Genomic DNA, 19,939 nt, shown 5'->3' on the forward strand with positions numbered 1-19,939 from the left:
TTTTAGAGAAGTAGTGACAGTAGTGAAGAATCATTCTTTTGCGCTGGATATTTTGAATGAAATCACTTAATCTAGTTCACAAAAACAGTCTGAATGATTTGTTCATGAATTGGAATGATCTGATTCTCACTGACTCAAGAGCTATGCTTACATGCACCAAAATAATCTGTTAGCAATTGGATTTAAGGCTCAAACAGACTGAAAAGCCTTCATGTAAACACATCAATTGATCCCAATGAGCTCGATCCAAATGAAATTTCGATCTGATTAAATATGGAAATGAATATGTGAATCAAAGAGCAAAGTTTAGGGTTCCTATAAACAGAACTGGAATCTGAAGTCAGATCGAATTCATTCAATTGAGGAAAATGTGTGTACAAACATACCCAATGATCTGGTTGCAGTGTTCTGCTTACAGTGTTTTTTTGTCATTTTGGAGCTTGACAGCCCCAGGCCTCATTGACTTTCATTATATCAGTTAAAAAAATTCAGGTTTGAAATGGCAGGACGAGTAAATAATGACAATTTAAAAAAAATTTGGGTGAGCTATCCATTAAAATATTGTGAGCAGGCAAAGAACGGGGAAGATACAAGATGAAAAAACTAGACAAATGCGCAAAACCTCAGCCAGCTCAGTCCCTCTCCATCACAGCTATGAGCAAATCCTTTCAACATTCATCAGCACGTCACAGACGATGACATGCATAATGCATCAGAATAAAAATAGTGTGCATTTGCATTATGTATATCAGAGGTACGTGAGTGCAGTGCATGCTGACGGAGAGAAACCACGGACACTGTCAGCTATTAATAGACCATCATAAAGCTTATATAATCAACCAACATCACTGACCTGCTCTAATAATCTAACCCTTTTGTGCTGCAGATATTCTGTCAATCCCATAATCATGTTCCACCTGCAATAATCCACATTCTACAAAAGTACCACCAATATTTGATTACATAATGTCAAAATGTTACATCACTACAGATATTAAAGGGGTCATATGATGCGATTTCAAGTTTTCCTTTCTCTTTGGAGTGTTACAAGCTCTTGGTGCATAAAGAAGATCTGTAAAGTTGCAAAGACTAAAGTCTCAAATCCAAAGAGATATTCTTTTTAAAAGTTAAGAGTCAGCCACGCCTACCTAAAACGGCTCGTTCTAACACGCCCCCACACTGTAAACCCGAACAGTACTACTAACTTATAAAGATTAAGAACACTGCAATTAAAGTCTGTTAAATCGTTGATGCAACTTATATGTGTTCGGCCAATCACAATGCACTGGTTCAGCTGGCCAATCAGAGCAGACTGTGCTTGTCAAAGGAGGGGGCTTTGTTGAAAACGACGTGTTTGAGAGAGACGGGGCATAGAGGACCTACAATAATGTACAGTATTTGAAAAATAATGTGTTTTTTGAACATTAAAGCATGTCAACATATTCTGTTACACCAAATACACAAAATAATGATCTTTAAAATAGCATTATATGACCCCTTTAAATAATTATAAAGTATAGCTCACATATTATAGTGCAATTTGATGCAAATGTTTAATTCCTAACAAACATTTACCATGGTATTCCTTACCATAATTCCTGCCAAAATACCAGTCAAATAGTTATTGCTACAGCTGTAAAAAAAATATAATACATTAATATAAAATAATAAAATCTGATGGGAAAGATGTTAATTTCAAAAACAGTCACATAGCCCTAAATGATCAAATACCTGTTTTCATTTATATCTCAAAACAAGATATAAAAGTTCAAGATACAAGATAGAAGTTCTAAAATACATATTATTAGTCATTTTCCAATAGTTCTTCACCAGGCATAGGACAATTCATATCAGGTGACATTATGATATAACGGCATCACTGTATTACAGGACATGATCCAAGTGTTTGTGTGCTAGACAGAAAAAAAAAAATTTAAAGCAAGACACAGAAAAGGATAAAGAGAAACACAATAATCCATAAATAAAGCCACAAAAGACACCTCGGGAGCGTTATGCTAATGTTTGAGGCATGAGATCTGCATCGCTGCTTGAGAGAGCTCTCTGTTCAGACACCCAATTAGCCAATCAGCAGCCACAGCTCCACAGGCCTGTAGATTCTAATTGGCAGCTTCCTCCTCCCTTTACATGTTTTGTTTTTGTGCAGTCAGAGGAAGGAAAGCCTCATCTGCCTTAACACACGAGTGTGAAACTCGCCGGCCCTTGCACAACAATGCAGCCGCCTTTCTGCATATGACAGGGCCAATTTAAATAAAGAGTGCATGTAAAACAGGGGGAGGAGTGCACTTTGTTAAAGCAATCCTAATTAGTGCAGAGATCTGTCAGCCAATCAAACGCTTGCTTATGTTGTGGCGCACCACAGAAATGCGTTTCAGATTTACATGCTATTGATTGTGATAACTGTAAATCATCACGGATAAAATGAACAAAGCAGCAACCCTTATGTTCTGTTTGGGGTCTCAGATGGTCAAAGCTTCAATAATAACTGCTTAATCAGGGAAGCGTATTAAAATATTTTAGCGGGAATATAATACTTTAATTTTGAAATTACTACTGGGTGATTCCATGTCAACTCAAACCAGAAATCTGTTTTCAGTAGTTAGATCTACATACACTACTGTTCAAAAGTTTGGGGTCAGTAAGATTTTTATTTTGTATTTATTTCATTTTTTTTTTTTTAAAGAAATGAACGCTTTTCAGCAAGGATGCTTAAACTGACCTAAAGGGACAGTAAAAACGTTTACATTGTTACAAAAGATTTATATTTCAAATGAATGCTATTCTTTCTATTCTTCCTGAAAAAATAAATGTACAAACATTTCAAAATAATACGAAATATTTCTTGAGCACAAAATCAGCATATTAGAATGATTTCTGAAGGATCATGTGATGGGTGCTGAAAATTCAGCTTTGACAGAAATACATTAGGCTACATTTTAAAAGATATTAAAATAGAAAACAGCCCTTTTAAATTGTAATAATATTTCACAAAATTACTGTATTCCTATCAAATAAATTAAGCCTTATCAAGCATAAAGAGACTTCTTTCAAAAATATTAAAAACAAATTACCAGCCCCAAAATTTTGACTTTTGATTTGACCATTTTCCCTCCCAATCACAGTTAAAAGAAAATGTGACATTTTAATAGATTTTAATCATGTATTATTCTTTAAATATTTATCAATTCAATTAATAGTTTGGCTTTGAACATTTGTGTCTTCATCTTATCTTCGTATCTTCGTTCAGAAAAGTTAACAAAATCAAAAATGTGGTAGATTAGACATGGAATAATAATATTATTATTTTTACAAATAAATCACAGGGATGTCTGGATGCCCAAAGAAAAAAACAGTAAAGTCAATCTGAACAGAACATGAGGGTTGAACTTTTCGCTTAAGATGTTTCATTGGGCCTGAGAGGGAGAGACAAGCATGAAGACATGCAAACCTATACGAGACCACCCCAACTGTCATGACTGCTGTGGAATGTAGCGTTACCCAAAAAAATAAATTGAAAAAAACTCTGGGGTCTCCCCTCAAAAGCTCAAAGAAAAAGGAAGGGAAACCTTTATTTCTCCTTGTCCATCTAAACCTTGGAAACACACTGAGGAAATATCCTGCCCTGGAACCATTTTACAATGCTTTTGATCACAGAAACTTCCCCCAAACTTACCGAGATTGGGTCCAGGAGGAGAACCGGGCAGATTTGTCCTATTTATGCATTTCAAATTCCGGTTTCAAACAAAGAGGGAAAAAGAAGCAAGCCTGCGGCCATTATGTCTACAATTTACCCCAGTCAGTCAGACAGGCATCTGCCTCTGGGAATGTTTGGTGTGTAAATTACGCGTTACCTCGAAAGCATGTTTCAGTTCCTCAAAGTCGCGTTTCCCAGGGGAGTATTTATGATAGAACTTCCCACTACAACAATAACACGACCCCTGTGAGCATGAGGCCTTTATGAAGTGCGCAGATGCCACACATCATCACTCCAACAAAAAGGATCCACTTCAACGTCACACAAGAGTGTTTGTGACTCACTGTAAATGGGAGTATTGTGTGTGACTGAGCTTGAATGAAACTGACCTGGTTCTCAGTCTCTTTTAATCTGGTCCCAACTTATCTTCACAGCATGGGCCTTTATACGACATGTCATGTATGGACATATAGATCAAAAACCTGGATAATAAGATGGTATTTCCTGTGTTCCTGTAACACAGATACACATATTCACATGGTTCAGGAAATTTAACAGCCAGCTTAAGTTATGGGCTCCAAGATGTTCCTCATTGCAAGTGCTCTGTGTGCATTTTACCCACCATAGCATGTGTTTCTGATGAGCAAATATAGATCTGAATTTCAAATAAATGTAATGGTGAGCAGACGCTGTGTAGGTGGGAGAGCATTCCTGAGAACTGAGGTAAAGGGGAAGCGGAATTAAAAATATCCCGGTCGGCTGGCTCTGCTCCAGGTGTGTGAACCAGCGGGAGGCCCCCGCAAACAGTTAACAGAGCAGATGAACGGTAGCGGGCGCTGGGCACAGCGGATCCCGGTGACATTTCAAGCGGGAGGCCGTTTCAGCACAAGACACACTGATTAATGACTAGCATTATCCCTACTGAGAGAAAACACACCACTCACAGCCCCCCAAAAAATATACATGTGCCTCTTCCTCCGAGAATAAAGGGATGAAAAGAACAAGTGTGGGGACGTTCTACTCCCTTCATCCTCTTGGCTCCGTGTGTACTGTGGGTAAACTCACACATATGGCACATCTGAGGGTAATCATCTCGCACACACTCTCCCTTTATCTCGCAGAAGAGATATTTATTACTTTGTCTAGAGCGGAGATTGTGTGTCACTGAGCTGAGCTACGGGGTAAAACAGACACGGGATATGTTCAGAATGGAATTCTAACTTAGAGCAAGAAAAGTATGAGAAACAGTGTGTAAAAACAAAATGAGTTTAAAACACATTGGGTCTCAGTCACTACGTGTGCATATGCACAAATTTGTGCATGAAATCTGCGTTTTCACGAATAAATCACGATTCACCAATAACTCTTATAATAATTTTTTTCTAAATTTACAAAAAAAAAAAATGTAGGAACAACAGAAACCACACATATAAAATTGTCCTATCCATGCAATTATTGGTAAATGAGACAATATTTTACTAGGTTATAATCTGCATAATTTGCATAAATATGTCTTAAAGATAATTGATACTTGTCTATGATCTGTTTTAAAAACTTTACTGGCAAATCCTACTTTAGCAACAGTTGCCATCCACCATTTTCTCCAATTTCACCAAGTTTTTGATCTATTCTATATATCAAACAATGTTGCCAAATAAAATAATTTCTATTAAAAAAAATCTTTAAATAAAAAGATAAAGTGCTTTGAAATGCAACAATTCATTCTAGCCCACATAAGAATAACATCCAATCAATTTCATTAGTTAATTTTACAAAAAAAAAAAAAAAACTTTTCATAGAAATTTCCAGTTCATTCCTATGGGATTTTCTGTAAAGTCTGAGTTGGCAAAAGTAACCAATGGGCCGGAGCTTAACTAAAGGTTGAAAGGATAATTCACCGCTGGAAATATGGGCTTTTAATTCAACTTGGCTGTCTATGCAGTAGAAGGTCAAAAAATGTGTTACATGACTAGAGAAAACAGAGAAAAGGGGCTATGAAATTCCCTTTTTGCCAAAAATGTAGGGAAATTTCAACACCCATAATGCCCTGGGCTCCAACTGTCTGTGGGCGGGAATACAAAAATGTAAAGTAGAATCTGTAGTTGTAACAAAAACACTAAAGCTCACAAACCAACCGGGAGATCTTGGTGCAGGTAACACAGAGAAAAGGTACACATTGTTCGTTTGCATTTACTACAGATAAAGCTGGTTGAAAATGGGCAAACTTGTCCTTTAATCATCAAATAAGTAGCTAAAAGGTAGTTAAAGAAAATCATAGTTAATATTGCTTCCAGATCATTCATTACTTAAAATAAAAAAAGAAGGTCATGATGCACTACATTGTGGGATACAGTGTCTCGTGCAGTGCACTTTGTTGTATACTACATAGTTAAGGCAAATGTAGCAGGTCATCTAGGTATTCCATGCAAAGAAAAAAATCTGCATGCTGTGCATTATGCTGCAAGGAATAGTTGACCAAATCTGTTCTTATGAAGAAACAAACTCATCATCTTAGATGGCCTAAGGGTAAATTTTCAGCAAATTTTAATTTTGGGGTGAACTATTCCTTTAATGCTTTTTCCTTTCAGGATGTGAACATAAATCACACATAAATCACACTCACATACACATTTATATACGGTGACTGAGTATAGCTATATATGAAAATCCCAAATGATAGATGTTGATGGTACAGTAACAGGTTTCTAAATCTTCCTCCTGTCTCCGGTACCCGGATGAGGCATTTCCACAGCAGATTGATTTCATTAGAGCATGCTGTCGTGTGGGTGCAACCTAATGCATGCTAAAGTGTGGCTGATCAATGAGGATAGAGACTGCGCTAGAATTTCGCTTTCTCAGCACACCGGAGGTCGGAGCTCAGTCTGTTTACTCTGACCTCCACAGGCCAGAGGACATCTGTCCGACCTGACTGATGACCACCTGCTGTAGCTCTGCGACTGCAAAACTCACATACAATCAAAACTACTAATATTAAATGCCCTCTTTTAAAGGATATTCACCAAAAAATTATATCATTTACTCATCCTTTATGTAGTTTCAAACATGCATGACTTTCTTTTAACACAAAAGAAGATATTTTGAAGGATGCTTTTGAGCTGTTTTTTGTCCATATACTGAAAGCCAACGGGATCAAAATCAACATTGGGGATTGGATTGCATTGACTTTCATTATACAGAGAGAAAAAAAACACTGAGGCATTTTCCAAAAATACTTTCTTCTGTGTTCCACAAAAGAATAAAAGTCATACGAGACTAGATCGACATAAAGGATGAGTAAATGATGACAGTAGTTTCAGTTTTGGATGAATTATCCCTTTAAGAAAATAACCAGTGTTGGGGGTAATGCATCACAAGTAACACGAGTTACGTAATCAGATTACTTTTTTCAAGTAAATAGTAAAGTAAAGCATTACTTTTAAATTTGCAAGAAAATATCTGGGTTACTTTTTTAAATAATTTTGTTTTCCCATTACTGACACCTCTCCTGTCCCTGTGTTGAGAGAAATTGGGAGTGAAGTGCAGAGGCAGAGGCACTTCCTCCAGTCTGGGGGTTATTAATGTCCCTTTTGGTGTGAAAGAGCCTTTACAGTTGGCAAAAATATAACTTTTGGGTTTATGTTATTAAAAATAAATAAGCAAGTTATTTTTTATGGAGTAACCCAATATTGTAATGCATTACTTTTAAAAGTAACTTTCCCCAACAATGAAAATAACAGGTGCTTATCAGTATAACAGAAGTTAAATAGCAGCTAAACATAATGCATAACATACAGTCAGCCAGCCACTGACACAAAATAAATCCTGACTGGGTCATCCGTCTTGTCTCACCTTGACGGGGTCTTTGTTTTCTGTGTGCAACACAAGCCAGCATATCTCTTTGTAATGTGACTAAACAGAACGACTTTCAAAACTTCACACATGACTGAGCAGAGAGCATGTGGCCTCACGGTCACCTCTGACCTGGATCCACTACAGCATCATTTTTTGGGATTTCAACCCTGACCTTAACGGATAGCGTTTGGACTTCATTGATCATCTGGCCAAAGGCAGTCTTTTGTGGTCACTGGCATTCCTGTCCCAAAAGATTGCAGAGAGATCCCATAATACCTGTGACCTCTCACCTTCAGGACTGGACATGGAGTTTGGGTTAATCCAGCCACTGCACTGTGCATCGGATGACAACAGTTAGTGGCACTTATGAGAAAACAGCTCATCACTCATCATTGATGTTTGTTTTGATCTGTTCGATCAACAGTTCATCAGTTAAAGAGAAGGCACAAAGGACAAAAAAAGTATGCTTGGAATACTACATACTACATACTTATATTTGGGGGGGGGGTGTAGTTTGCATTTTTTTGTATACATGAAACAAATAAACATTTTACGTTCGGCAAAAATATGCAGTAGCCTATACAGCAAACTATGGGACATTGCAGCATAAAGCACAGGGCTGTTTCCCAAAAGTATTGTAAGATATTTAGTAAGGAAATTAGTGCCAATGGTTTCTAATATCTACACAGGCTTACGATGCTTTGGGGAAATTCTGTCCAGAATAGTTAAAGAACAGTAAGCAGTTTTTAGTACATAATTTAGTACACATGGTGCAGTATACAGTAAGCAGTACACTAATATGCCATTGCAAACAAAGACTTGGACAGTATCCGAAATCACCCCCATATACCCTCATTTACTATTTTATGCATTATTCGCATTATTCCTCTACAGTCCTCTATAGAGAGTGAATGAAAACAAGTGAGTGAATTCGGACACTTTTGAGTAGTTTGTGCTTACTGTTTAAACATCTAAACACTAAACATCTGACACTTGGCTAAATGGCAAATTCTAGTAGTAAAGAAATGAAATTTATATCTTTCATAGAACTTAAGTTGAATTAAACAACTTAAAATCAATTAAAAAGGAACCTACACCTGTATGATTTCATTATGAACGGCATTTACTGTCACCCGACCATCACAGTGCATTATGGGTATTCGCTAGCCATTGAGTGTACATTGATTGTAAAATCATTGTTACTGTGCATTATGGGGTTTAACGAGTACACTCCATAACAACCACTTCGGTTTCTGGCACCACTTCAAATGGCTGTCCATCAAATAGGGCATGAGTATGGGGGTGATTTATGGATACTGATGTAGGACATAACACTTGGTTAAACAGTGCAAGTGATATTTTCACACTGTACTGAGCACATAAATGAGATGAACTTCCAAACACAAACAAACAGCCATCAAATCCACACAAAGCTGCTAGGAATGAGTGCACAACAACAACAGCAAAAAAACAGCATTAGCTGACAACTGAAAAAAAAATCAGCTGATGTGAAACCCACTCAGAGATGTAGTGTAGACAGAGAGTGATAAGGCTATCCTATTGTCACAATCGTAAAAATTCCCACAAAGAATAGAAAAATAAACGAGCATAGGTAACTTACCAGTGACGTTGTCAATTTCTTCAGTCACGAGTCATAAATTAAAGTAAACAAGAGCATATTCCATCATACCAGCAAAGATAGTTAATAAATAAAATAATTAGGCTATATCAAACAATATCAGTTTTGACAAGTTATACAGCGATATGGTGATAAACGTCAATGGCGTTTTAATGCGTGACCAGGTAGGAATTCACAGTAAACTGATTCACGACATCAGGGAGTCAATTGACTGTCCATTAACGTTACCAGTATTTTGATTCATCCCATTGAAAGTGACGTGACATGTGGCCAAGTATGGTGACCCATACTTGGAATTAGTGCTCTGCATTTAACCCATCCTAAGTGCACACACACAGCAGTGAACACACACACACCGTGAACACACACCCGGAGCAGTGGGCAGCCATTTTTGCTGCGGCGCCCGGGGAGCAGTTGGGGGTTCGGTGCCTTGCTCAAGGGCACCTCAGTCGTGGTATTGAAGGTGGGAGAGAGCGCTGTACATTCACTCCCCCCACCTACAATCCCTGCCGGTACGAGACTCGAACCCGCAACCTTTGGGTTACGAGTCCGAGTCTCTAACCATTAGGCCACGACTTCCCGAAAGATTCAATTCACGATTGAATTGAATCTTTTGAATCTGTTCACCAAAATGGCTCTTTCTGTAGGTTACACCAGTAGGTGGCATCCGAGCGAGTTAAGAGTGAATCTATGAATCAATAAATCGTTTAAAAACAGCAAGTCGTTCAAAACCAAACAGATAAAGGAGCATAATAGCTACTTGACTAAGTGATCAACGTGACTTGTGTCTTTCACCATTAGATTTACTGCAGACCGGCTGAAAATGCTTTAAAGAAACTACTATATGCTTACTGCATGCTTACAGTATACCTAGGCTATATTTTATATTATTATTAATACCTGCCTGTATACTTACAGTGCCGTGAAAAGGTTTTTGCCCCCTTCCTGTTTTTTTTATTTTTAAAAAGGCTATAAGATAGCTTGTCATTCAAACTATCAATCATGATACATTAATCTGCAAGATATTGTTTCAACACGCTTTTTCTTAAGAATCAAGAAAACCATAGTAGAATCAACTCTACTGATTCTATAAACCTGGAAGAGTCCATTCCAAAAAATTCTAAATGTAGCCAGGGGATACTAGAAATTATTTAAAAAGGGCAGAGATCTATAAAATGAATCTAGAACCAATATGAATGTTTTCAACAACAACAACTTATCTAAATTCAAAAAGTCAAAAGATATCCACTTAGAAACCAATAAAAAGGTATGCAGGAACAGTCACTTCCACAGAGGACGGTAAAAGGTACAAGAACCTTTCATGCTGTGGCCCTACAACATGTTTCCTCAGGTCATAAATACAGTAGATTGAAATTAAACATGTTTTTGATTAGCATGTGAAGTCCTGACAAAGTGAGACACATGAACCGAAGCAGACCTGCACAATGGATTTGACTGTCAGCAGTGCACAATCCTCTGAGACCGCACTGAACTGTTAGCCCGTGACCACCAGCGGAGACAGTAGACAATTGCATTTCAACAAATCACTGATCTTCAACCAGCCATAAAAATTTGTGAATATTACTGCACCTTTAAATTCAAAACCAGCTGTTACTGTACCAGTTCTGACCCAGAGAGAGTTTGTCAGAGCAACTGAATGGTGCGCAGTGATTTGTGGTCGATGGGGAACGGCTCAGCAAGGGAGTGCTTCCTGTGTCATCTTGTGAAAGGCCATTTTACAATCTGAGCGGGCTTTATGGACAGCAGGAGAGAGATCTCAACGCCCCTGATGTACTTTAACAGAGATGACTCTGTTCTCTCCCTCAACACATAAATCGACACACGTTAACCGCGTTTCCGAACTAACTTTTTTAAAGAAGTCGTGTAGATTTAACCCATATGCAAAAGAGAGGGGGGAAAGAATATATGCATTGTACCACAGTTCATTTTAAAGGGATGGTTCACCTAAAAATAAGAATCTACTTACACTCATTCCAAATATGTGTGACTTACTTTTCTTCTGTGGAACACAAAATAAGACATTTGAAGACAGTTTTTGTTCATATAATCAAAGTCTGTAGGGTCCAAAACAACACTGAACCCCACTGACGTTCATTGTAGGAAGTAGTAGGTCATACTTTTTGCCTACTCTTTTATGACTACTGTGAATTCGGATATACTTCTATTTTTGACACATACACTTTTTCGCCTATACAGTAGGGAAGTATGCGATTTCGGATGCAGCCATGGTCATCGAACACCCTGCATTGACTTCACCAATTGTCTCTTTTGTTTGGAAGGCGGAACTTCCTTAACTAGGAATACAAGGGAATACAAGTGACCTGTCTCTGCTATACTGTCTCTAAATATTTTACCTAAGATGCACTAATAGAGATATTAGTCAAGTCTTTCAAAACTACATTTTATTGGAATTATGTACTAAATAATGTTAACTGCAGAAAGGCCTAGTTGTTGCCCTACAAATTTTGCACTTCAAATAAATTAAGAGAAATTTATCTTACTTAAAACTGATATAAATAACATTTTACTCTTACATTTATAAAAGTATATAAAAATAAATAAATAAATATATGCATTGCAATTTCCCAATGCAATCAGTGGAAGACCTCACTCCACCATCAAGACAATGTTAACAGTCTGTTTTAAGCATCAATATATGTGTGTGTTTGTGTGTGTGTGTGTGTGTGTGTGTGTGTGTGTATGTGCATGTGTGTTATAAGACAGATATGAGAGCACTGAGAGCAACACTCGTCTTTCATGCTGTCGTTTTTATGATGCACTCAAAGGAGCTCTTAAAATTAACAGAGGGAGAAAGAAAGAGAATAGATCCGTGCTGCACATGCAACAGCCTGCAAAAACACATTTTATAGCTCTTTAACAGATGTTGATGACATTACATACCATTCTTTTTTTTTTTTATTATGCAATTAATTAAATTTAATCACATTGTTTTGTTTTTTTCAGTGCTGAAAGAAACAGCATGTGGCGATTTGAGCACGGCGGTGGGTGTAAATCAAACACACGGGCTCCGACACCTCTATCAAGGTGTTTGACATGCCGTCTGTGGCCTCAGATGTAGAAGCATTTCAAAGGTAGCATGTGATGGAATGCCACATGTGCTGAGAGAACGCTCGTCTGGGACTTGTCACCAGATAATCCACCCACTTTCAAGCCTGAAATAGGTTAAAGTGGCAAGAGAGAGAGAGAATGAAACAGAGCATTACAGTGCTAAACAGCAGTACAGTTTTTACACACTTCTCTTATCTCGTGCCCAGGCTAACCGAGACCCCCAGGCTACTGACAGCGGAGTAAGAAAGAGAAATGCTGAACATCAGCAGAGACTGACATGCTTCTCTTATCTCTCACCCAGGCAACTGAGAGAGAGACGGCAACAGTCATGACCCTTTACACAGTGCCACAGACAAGCAAAAGCTAAACACCATCACCATCTAGATCACTGAAGAAGTTGTAAAGACCCTCAATTTAAATATATTAATAGCGAAGTCTGTAAAAGTTTCATAGTGATGTTTTAACATTAAAAACCAAATGGCACTGCCAAGAACAGCACATTCGCAGCTGTACATGTTATATTTACACTCTAACAAGAACTATTATATTTATATTTGAACATTAACTGCAGGCAAGAATCCAAATATGTGTGTGTGTGTTTCCTCATGGTAAAGCCATTCGCTCTTCATGCCTGCTCAAATGTGTTTATTGATTGAGAATGAAAACACCCACTAGTCCATTTATGTAACATTATACAGGGTAAATTTAACATGGTAGATTATCCCGCTATCCTATCTAGCCTAAACCACAGTGTTTAGCCCACACTAGAGACCAATATGTGAATTTAATAAAGCTTGTTCAAGTTTGTTGTCTGTCTAATCAGGGTTCGTTTAGTCTCTATGCAAAGCCAAGCTGGACTAGATTGCGGGAGGTCCATAGGGTTCAGTCTTGGCTACCATTCACTGGAGAAAACATCACTCATTAAATAATTCGTTTAACACAATGCAAAAAGCTGAGTTCAGATTCACAGAGCAGACAAAAAGACTGAAAAAGAAATATTCAGAATAGAATTTTCCATGTGATAGAAACATCTTCATATGAGCCTATTCTGAAGAAAAGTAGAGTAAATTCATATGACCTCACTATGTCGCGTGTTAAGTTATCATTAAAATATTTTAGGAATATTTTGCTTTTATATACGTTTTTTTTAAAGGAAAAATGTCTAAACTTGGCAGTACGATCAAAAAAACAAGTTAAGAAAGAGACATTAAAAAAAGATCACAATAGAGATTTCTTTTTTGGAGGGATGGCGCGCGGCCCTGTCCCAAATGGCACACTTCATGTGAGCTTGCGGTCTTGGAATTGTACTAAATAATGTTAACTGCAGAAAGGCCTAGTTGGTGCCCTACAAATTTTGCACTTCAAATAAATGAAGAGAAATTTCTTACTTAAAACTGATATAAATAACATTTTACTCTTACATTTATAGAACTGGGAAAATAATGCATATTTTGCGGACTTACAATGGCCCCCATGTGCTCGTGTCCGTTAAGTCCACGAGACCGTAGGGTAGGGTGTCCCATTCATCATTTTAGCTTTCAGAAGGGTGCTCGCGAGCACCCCCTTTTTCCGCTATGCACCCTCGATGAGTACTTCTGCGAGCCCGCACTGAGGCGAGCTCCGCAGCAGACTTCTACAGACAGTCAAAGCGGCATTACATCACAAAAGTTTGGACACAGAGGAAGACTGAGAGGGTTTAGAGTGCGAGTTGGGACAGGGCCGCTGCATCTGAAATTGCACACTTCCTTGCTATATAGTAAGCGAAAAGTTCCCGGATGACCTACTACTTATATTGAGATTCAGAAGTGCACATCCTGTCCTGTGCACACTTTCCCATGAGGCCACAGGAGAGGATTTGTGAATGGCAGTGAAGCTACACAACTGACACTGGTACACATAACAATGACAACATGACCAATGTATTATGTCCAGACTGCATTCATTCTACACATATTCATGCTACATGTAAAATACTTTAATGGTTGTGAAATAATTACTTATTCAAAAGAAGCACCTACTCAGAGATTTTGTAGGCCAATCCAGATGTTAGCATCACATTAGAGGTTCCCTCACACACACACACACACACACAAAACCAATAGGATTTTTTTCCAATGGTTTTGGATATCTGGGACCAACACAAGATAATGATTCTTATACGTTTTGTTCATCAAGATAAGATAAGTGTGTTGTATACTGCACATTTTGAAGGGCACTTGAGTATTCTGTGCATTCAGAAAAATACTTTGTATACTATATATTGAAAAAAAAAAAACTAATATGGCAATGTTATTCCAAGCAGTATGATTTTGAAAGTTACAAAATAAATGATCATTTAGACTTTAGAAACAACCAAGGTTCATGAAGACAGCATGCAAATAGCCTAAAACCAAACTGAACAGATGTAAACACATATAGGAAGCAACTAACACTTTGGATGTGGAATGGATGTTTATGATCATGCTACACTGAACAAAAGGCTTTAGTGAGTATTCCCAAAGATCAATCACTTTTAAAACGTTTATTCAGTATAAAACGTTTAAATCAGCCAAACTTAAAATAAAACAAATCCCAATCATGTGAATCAGTCAGTTTCTTTAGCGCCTTAATCTCAACCATATGCTCAAACTTTTGCCCTCTGCTCTCAGCTACCGGGCACCGTTAGACACAATGACGCATAAACGGAGAGGCGCCCGTGGCTCCTTGCTCTCACCAAAACGGATACGCTGGAGTTTTACATGGTGATTAATCACACAAACAGACACGCTATGCTGAACATGCCCCCTGATCACCTCCACGGCGGCCGCCGGGCCATAAGGAGGTGGCCCGGCCGACACAGAGGCCACTTTGTGCAGCGAACACAAGCGATTGTTGGTCGGGGCGACAGGGTCCAGTTGTGCACATGAAAGTGCACATTGTGCAGCTGTTTTGACAACCTTGACGAGAGACGCTGAGGATTTCCTGCTCGGCAGACTTTACTGCCCCTAAACGATTATACAATCTGTCACAAAAGCCTTTCTCCTCCTGGGGAAGAGGTGTGTGTGGAGTCTGTGGACATCGCCGTCTACTGGTGGATCAGAGGTAGTGCACGTGACTTGACGCAGAGCAATAAACAAACGATTCTCCACTTCAAATTTAGTTTGGACAGTGCAAGTGCACATATAGCTTTTGAAACTCATATTTCAAGTAAAAAGAAAAAGATGGTATTGGAATTGTGTTGTAGGTTGAGACAAAGATTAAAAGTAACCCAGTTTTCAACTTTGTGCTGCAGTGATACAACAAGGCCAGTCAACACTTCAAAATACTTTTAACATAGTTAATAACATTAAAATTATATTTTACATTAGTTTTTATGAAGTGTTTAAAATATATATGTATATTTATGTAAGGTTGCATTTATTTAATAAAATTACAGTAAAAACAGTGATATTGTGAAATATTAGTATCGTTTAAAATAACTTTGTCTATATGGATATATTTGAATGTCATTTTTTTATCCTGCAATGAAAAAGCAGAATTTGCAGCAGCCGTAGTCTTTCAGAAATAATTTTAATATGCTGATTTGGTGGTCAAGAAACATTTATTATTAAAGGGTTAGTTCACCCAAAAAAGAAAATTCTGTCATTAATTACTCTCCCTCGTGTTGTTCCAAACCAGTAAGACCTTCGTTCATCTTCGGAACACAATTTAAGATATTTTTGATTAAATATGAGGGCTCTCTGACCCTCCCATAGACATCAAGGTAACTACCACGTTCAAGGTCCAGAAAAGTACCAAGTATAATTTTATATACCACCTTAAAAGTATGCATTGAATCTAAGTGCACCAACACAAATTACCAACATGAACCAAACAATTGCCTAGGCCTCTTACAATACATTAACCAGGTCATCAGCCAGATTGGCAAGAACGACCATGCTGGTTCTGCTGGACAGCACTATACTGGTCTAAGCTGGTCTTTTCAGCAGGGATAGTCAAAACAAATCATTTAAACCATCAACCCTTTCTTGATAGGTTACATACTATTTCCAAAGATCCTGATCTGACCTGAATCGTTCAGTAGCTGGGTGGCTTCACATAAAAAGGCACATCTGTAGAAACTCTCCACTGGCATCCTAATGGCTCCATGAGCACTGGCACTACCACATGCCAATGGAAAGGACCAATAATCTTCAACAAATAAATAAAACAGCTTTATAATGTGCGCAGACCACCACACACGATGAGGGAGACACTTCAGGCCGTGCGGTGAAGTTGGCATGGTGTCTCCTTTGAGGAACTGCCAGCAGCTCTTGGATTTGACTGGCAGTGGATGGGAATGAGCTGAACTCTGAGAGCATTTGTGTGGCTTGATTTGTCATGGTTAAATTTCTAATTAAAAGCCATGTTAGTGCCAGGACATTGGCAGGTGTGTGTTGCTTATGGGAGTTATAATCTCTCCAAAGATGAGACATATTGCATTCAGGCAATGATAAGAAGAGATGAGGTGGAAGAACATGTTTAAAATCACAAATAGAGAAGAGTTATAACAGACAAGGATTTGTGCAGGCTGGGAATTGCTTTCATTTGTGCAAATGAGAATGTCTTAATTTTATAGCATGTCATGAAATCCACTTATTTTTTTGTAAACGAGTAAAAGCGTGAACTTTTCCAAAAACACACTACCGTCAAAAGATTGGAATATTTTTTTTTTATGTTTTTGTAAGATATTTTTATGATCAACATTTATTTGAACAAAGATACAGTGAAGTAACATTGTGAATCAATTTAAAATAATTTTCTGTTTTAGTATATTTTAAAATGTAATTCATTCCTGTGATGGCAAAGCTTAATTTTCAGCATCATTACAGTCTTTTGGTATCACTTGATACTTCAGAAATCATTCTACTGTCGAAAAGTTTTTGCTGCTTAATATTGATAAGGAGATCCATTATTAATTAATGAGCACCAATAATTGAACAACATATCAGCATATTAGAATGATTTCTGAAAATCATGTGACACTGAAGACTGGAGTAATGGCTGTTGAAAATTTAGCTTTGCCAGCACAGAATTAAATTACATTTTAAAATATACTAAGATGACAGTTCTTTTAGATTGTAATGTTTCACAATATCACCGTTTCTACTGTGGTTAAATAACAAAATAATAGTTATTTCAAACTTTTGATTGCTAGTGTATATAGACCAAGTTGCTTTCTGGCTCCTGCTTGTTATTGTTGCACGCCAATGACAGTGAAGGACGCCCTCTAGTGCAGGACTGCTCCATTTTCATGGTTTTCAAGTACAAAGGGAAACATGATATTTCAGAAAATAAAAACTTATCTTTAATTGTGTGCAGGTTGTTTAGAAAGCCTCCGTCAGCGGAGGCAGGACTTTCCACTGACTTATTCAGACGAGCAGACAGGACGATCATTTCAGTGATGAAATCCCATTTCAAAAGACAGAATATCAGCACAGTTGACATGATACAGGGAACCAGCACAACTGTGAGAGATCTACTACAGCAAAGATCTTTTTAATGGTCCCAAATATACCGAACAACTAAGAGTACACTCATGTAAAAGAAAAGAAAATGAAGATATGACAAATCGATCACATCTAGAGTTCCACTCAATCTTTAATCAAGACGGGCTTACAAATTTTCCAAAAAATCTGCAGTTTTAAAGGGCAAAAAAAGGGTAAAACTATCTCCCCCCACTGAGGTTTTAAAAACCTGTTCAAGTGCGGCTGAAAACGTCCTGAACATTTAAAGGCAGGTCTCTTATGTCATTTAAAAAAATGAGAGGGGAGAACAACAGAATAAGAAAAAGGAGGGAACTGCTGGCTTTGAAAGAGGAAGAACTTCCGCTGAGCCACGAGAACAACGGTGACATCTTAAACAATGACGACCCAGACTTCTTTGCTCCCTAGTGTCCCGTCTGGCCCTAGAAACTCAAAAACAAAAGGGAAAAAAAGAATCAAGAGGAAAAAAAAGCAACAGAAAAAAGGGTTGAGAGGAAGGAGAGAAATAAATGGAGATGAGTCAGCAAAGGTGAGTGATGGTTGTGGATTGGCTGGCCCAGTTCGGGTCATGTGAGGTCCTTCCCTGAGAGGGGGGGCAGTGTGTCCTGGTCCAAGCCTGGGACGCTCTGTGGGGCAACAGTTTGAGTGTCTGTGAGTGACTGACTGACTGTGTGAGGTCTTTATTTTACCCCCCAGTACTTCTAGCTTTGTCGAAATTCATTTCTTATTAAATCCTTTTTTATTATTCTTTGTCCAGACCAGCTTTATCTCATGTTTGATCTCTCCGTCCGTTTCACGAGTCTTTCTCTCTTTCTTGCAGATTGGCACTTGGACAAACTCCACGTGGAGACATTCACTTTTTCGCTCTGTGACCGAATCTTCTCCCTCTCTTACTCTCCCTTTCTCTGTTCCTCACATGGCGCCCCTTGGACTCCTGCGGGGGGCTGCATTCGTTCATTTATCCATTCATTTGTGTATTCATTCATTTTGTTTCAGTTTTGAGTTCTAGGCTGAGCGCTGCAATAGTCACTGGATGAAGCTCCCATTGAGCTTGACTGTACTGATTGACAAGGGACTGCTTTAGGAGCTCAGCTTGGACTTCTTGGACAGCGGAGGACTTTCTTCTTTACTGTCTGCGTCTTCTTCATCCTCGTCCTCTTCGTCGTCGTCGGGGTAGTCCACCAACCCCACCAGACCTCCCTGGAATAGGAGCGAGATGCCGTCAAAAAGAAGTAACCGGTAACAAAGGCAATTTTAGGACATTGTTTGATCTGTTAGAATCAGCGTAATTACCTTAGTGGTGACAGCTGCCGTAGGGGGGGGGCTCCGGGCTCCTGTCCCAGGAGAACTTGGAGAACCAGGTGAACCGGGGTGGAGGGATGAGGTTGGGGGAGAGGACAGACTGGGCTTTGGGGAGCTGGAGAAGGAGAGTTTAAAACTGGGGCTCTGCCGTCCTGAGAGGCTCGCCTTCCCTGTCAGCACCTCCTTCTCTTCTGAATCTTTCACTTGGGAAAAGAGAGAGAAAAAAACAAGTAAGCAATCAAAACATTTCACAATCAAACAGTGGATCATAGTAGTTGGACATCAATATTACATCGCATGCATGTAGCAGTAACGTACGTTTCTTCCTCTCCATGAACTTGCTGATAGGATCCATCAGGTCCTCGTCACTCTTCATCTTATCTGAGGGCGGCACTACAGCTTCACCGTCCTCCAAGTCTTCCTCATCTGTGTTAAACCACATCTCCTCTTCATCTTCCAGTGTCCGCGCATCCCGGCGAAAACGGTGATTTCTCAGAATCGACCGCATACTGTGACAAGCATGAAGACACACAAAAAATACATTCATTAAAAGGTACTTCCACTCAAAAGTAACTATTACATGCACAAGAAATTCCAATCCAATTTTAATTAGGGCTGGGTATCATTCAAAATATTTTGATACCAATACCTTGACTTCGATACCAACTTTATGAAATCCATTTTAACAAGATTACATTACCTCATAAAACTATTTTTTTCAGTTTGTTGAGGTTTTTACAGACTCATAAAGACTCATCTCCTGAGTCACTGCACAAAGGAACAAAATGTAACCAACACAATAAATCAGTGCAAAATAGTTTTAATAAAGCTCAAATAGTC

General features: G+C 38.4%; 1 protein-coding gene across 1 annotated transcript in view; it reads right to left on the reverse strand.

The window, feature by feature from the left end:
- Positions 1-17,596: 17,596 nt before the first annotated feature.
- LOC107726461 (serine/threonine-protein phosphatase 4 regulatory subunit 3-like) overlaps positions 17,597-19,939 on the reverse strand; it is a 16,102-nt gene continuing 13,759 nt past the window's right edge. Inside the window, exons 13-15 of the mRNA XM_016536050.1 lie at positions 19,418-19,608; positions 19,091-19,302; positions 17,597-18,997 (exon numbers count right to left, since the gene is read on the reverse strand). Coding sequence (XP_016391536.1) covers positions 18,878-18,997; positions 19,091-19,302; positions 19,418-19,608 — 523 coding nt within the window. The 3' untranslated portion in view covers positions 17,597-18,877. The remainder of the gene's footprint in view (positions 18,998-19,090; positions 19,303-19,417; positions 19,609-19,939) is intronic.

Source organism: Sinocyclocheilus rhinocerous, unplaced genomic scaffold, assembly GCF_001515625.1.
Source record: "Sinocyclocheilus rhinocerous isolate Xijiao unplaced genomic scaffold, SAMN03320098_v1.1 scaffold605, whole genome shotgun sequence".
Classification (NCBI taxonomy): Eukaryota; Metazoa; Chordata; class Actinopteri; order Cypriniformes; family Cyprinidae; genus Sinocyclocheilus; species Sinocyclocheilus rhinocerous.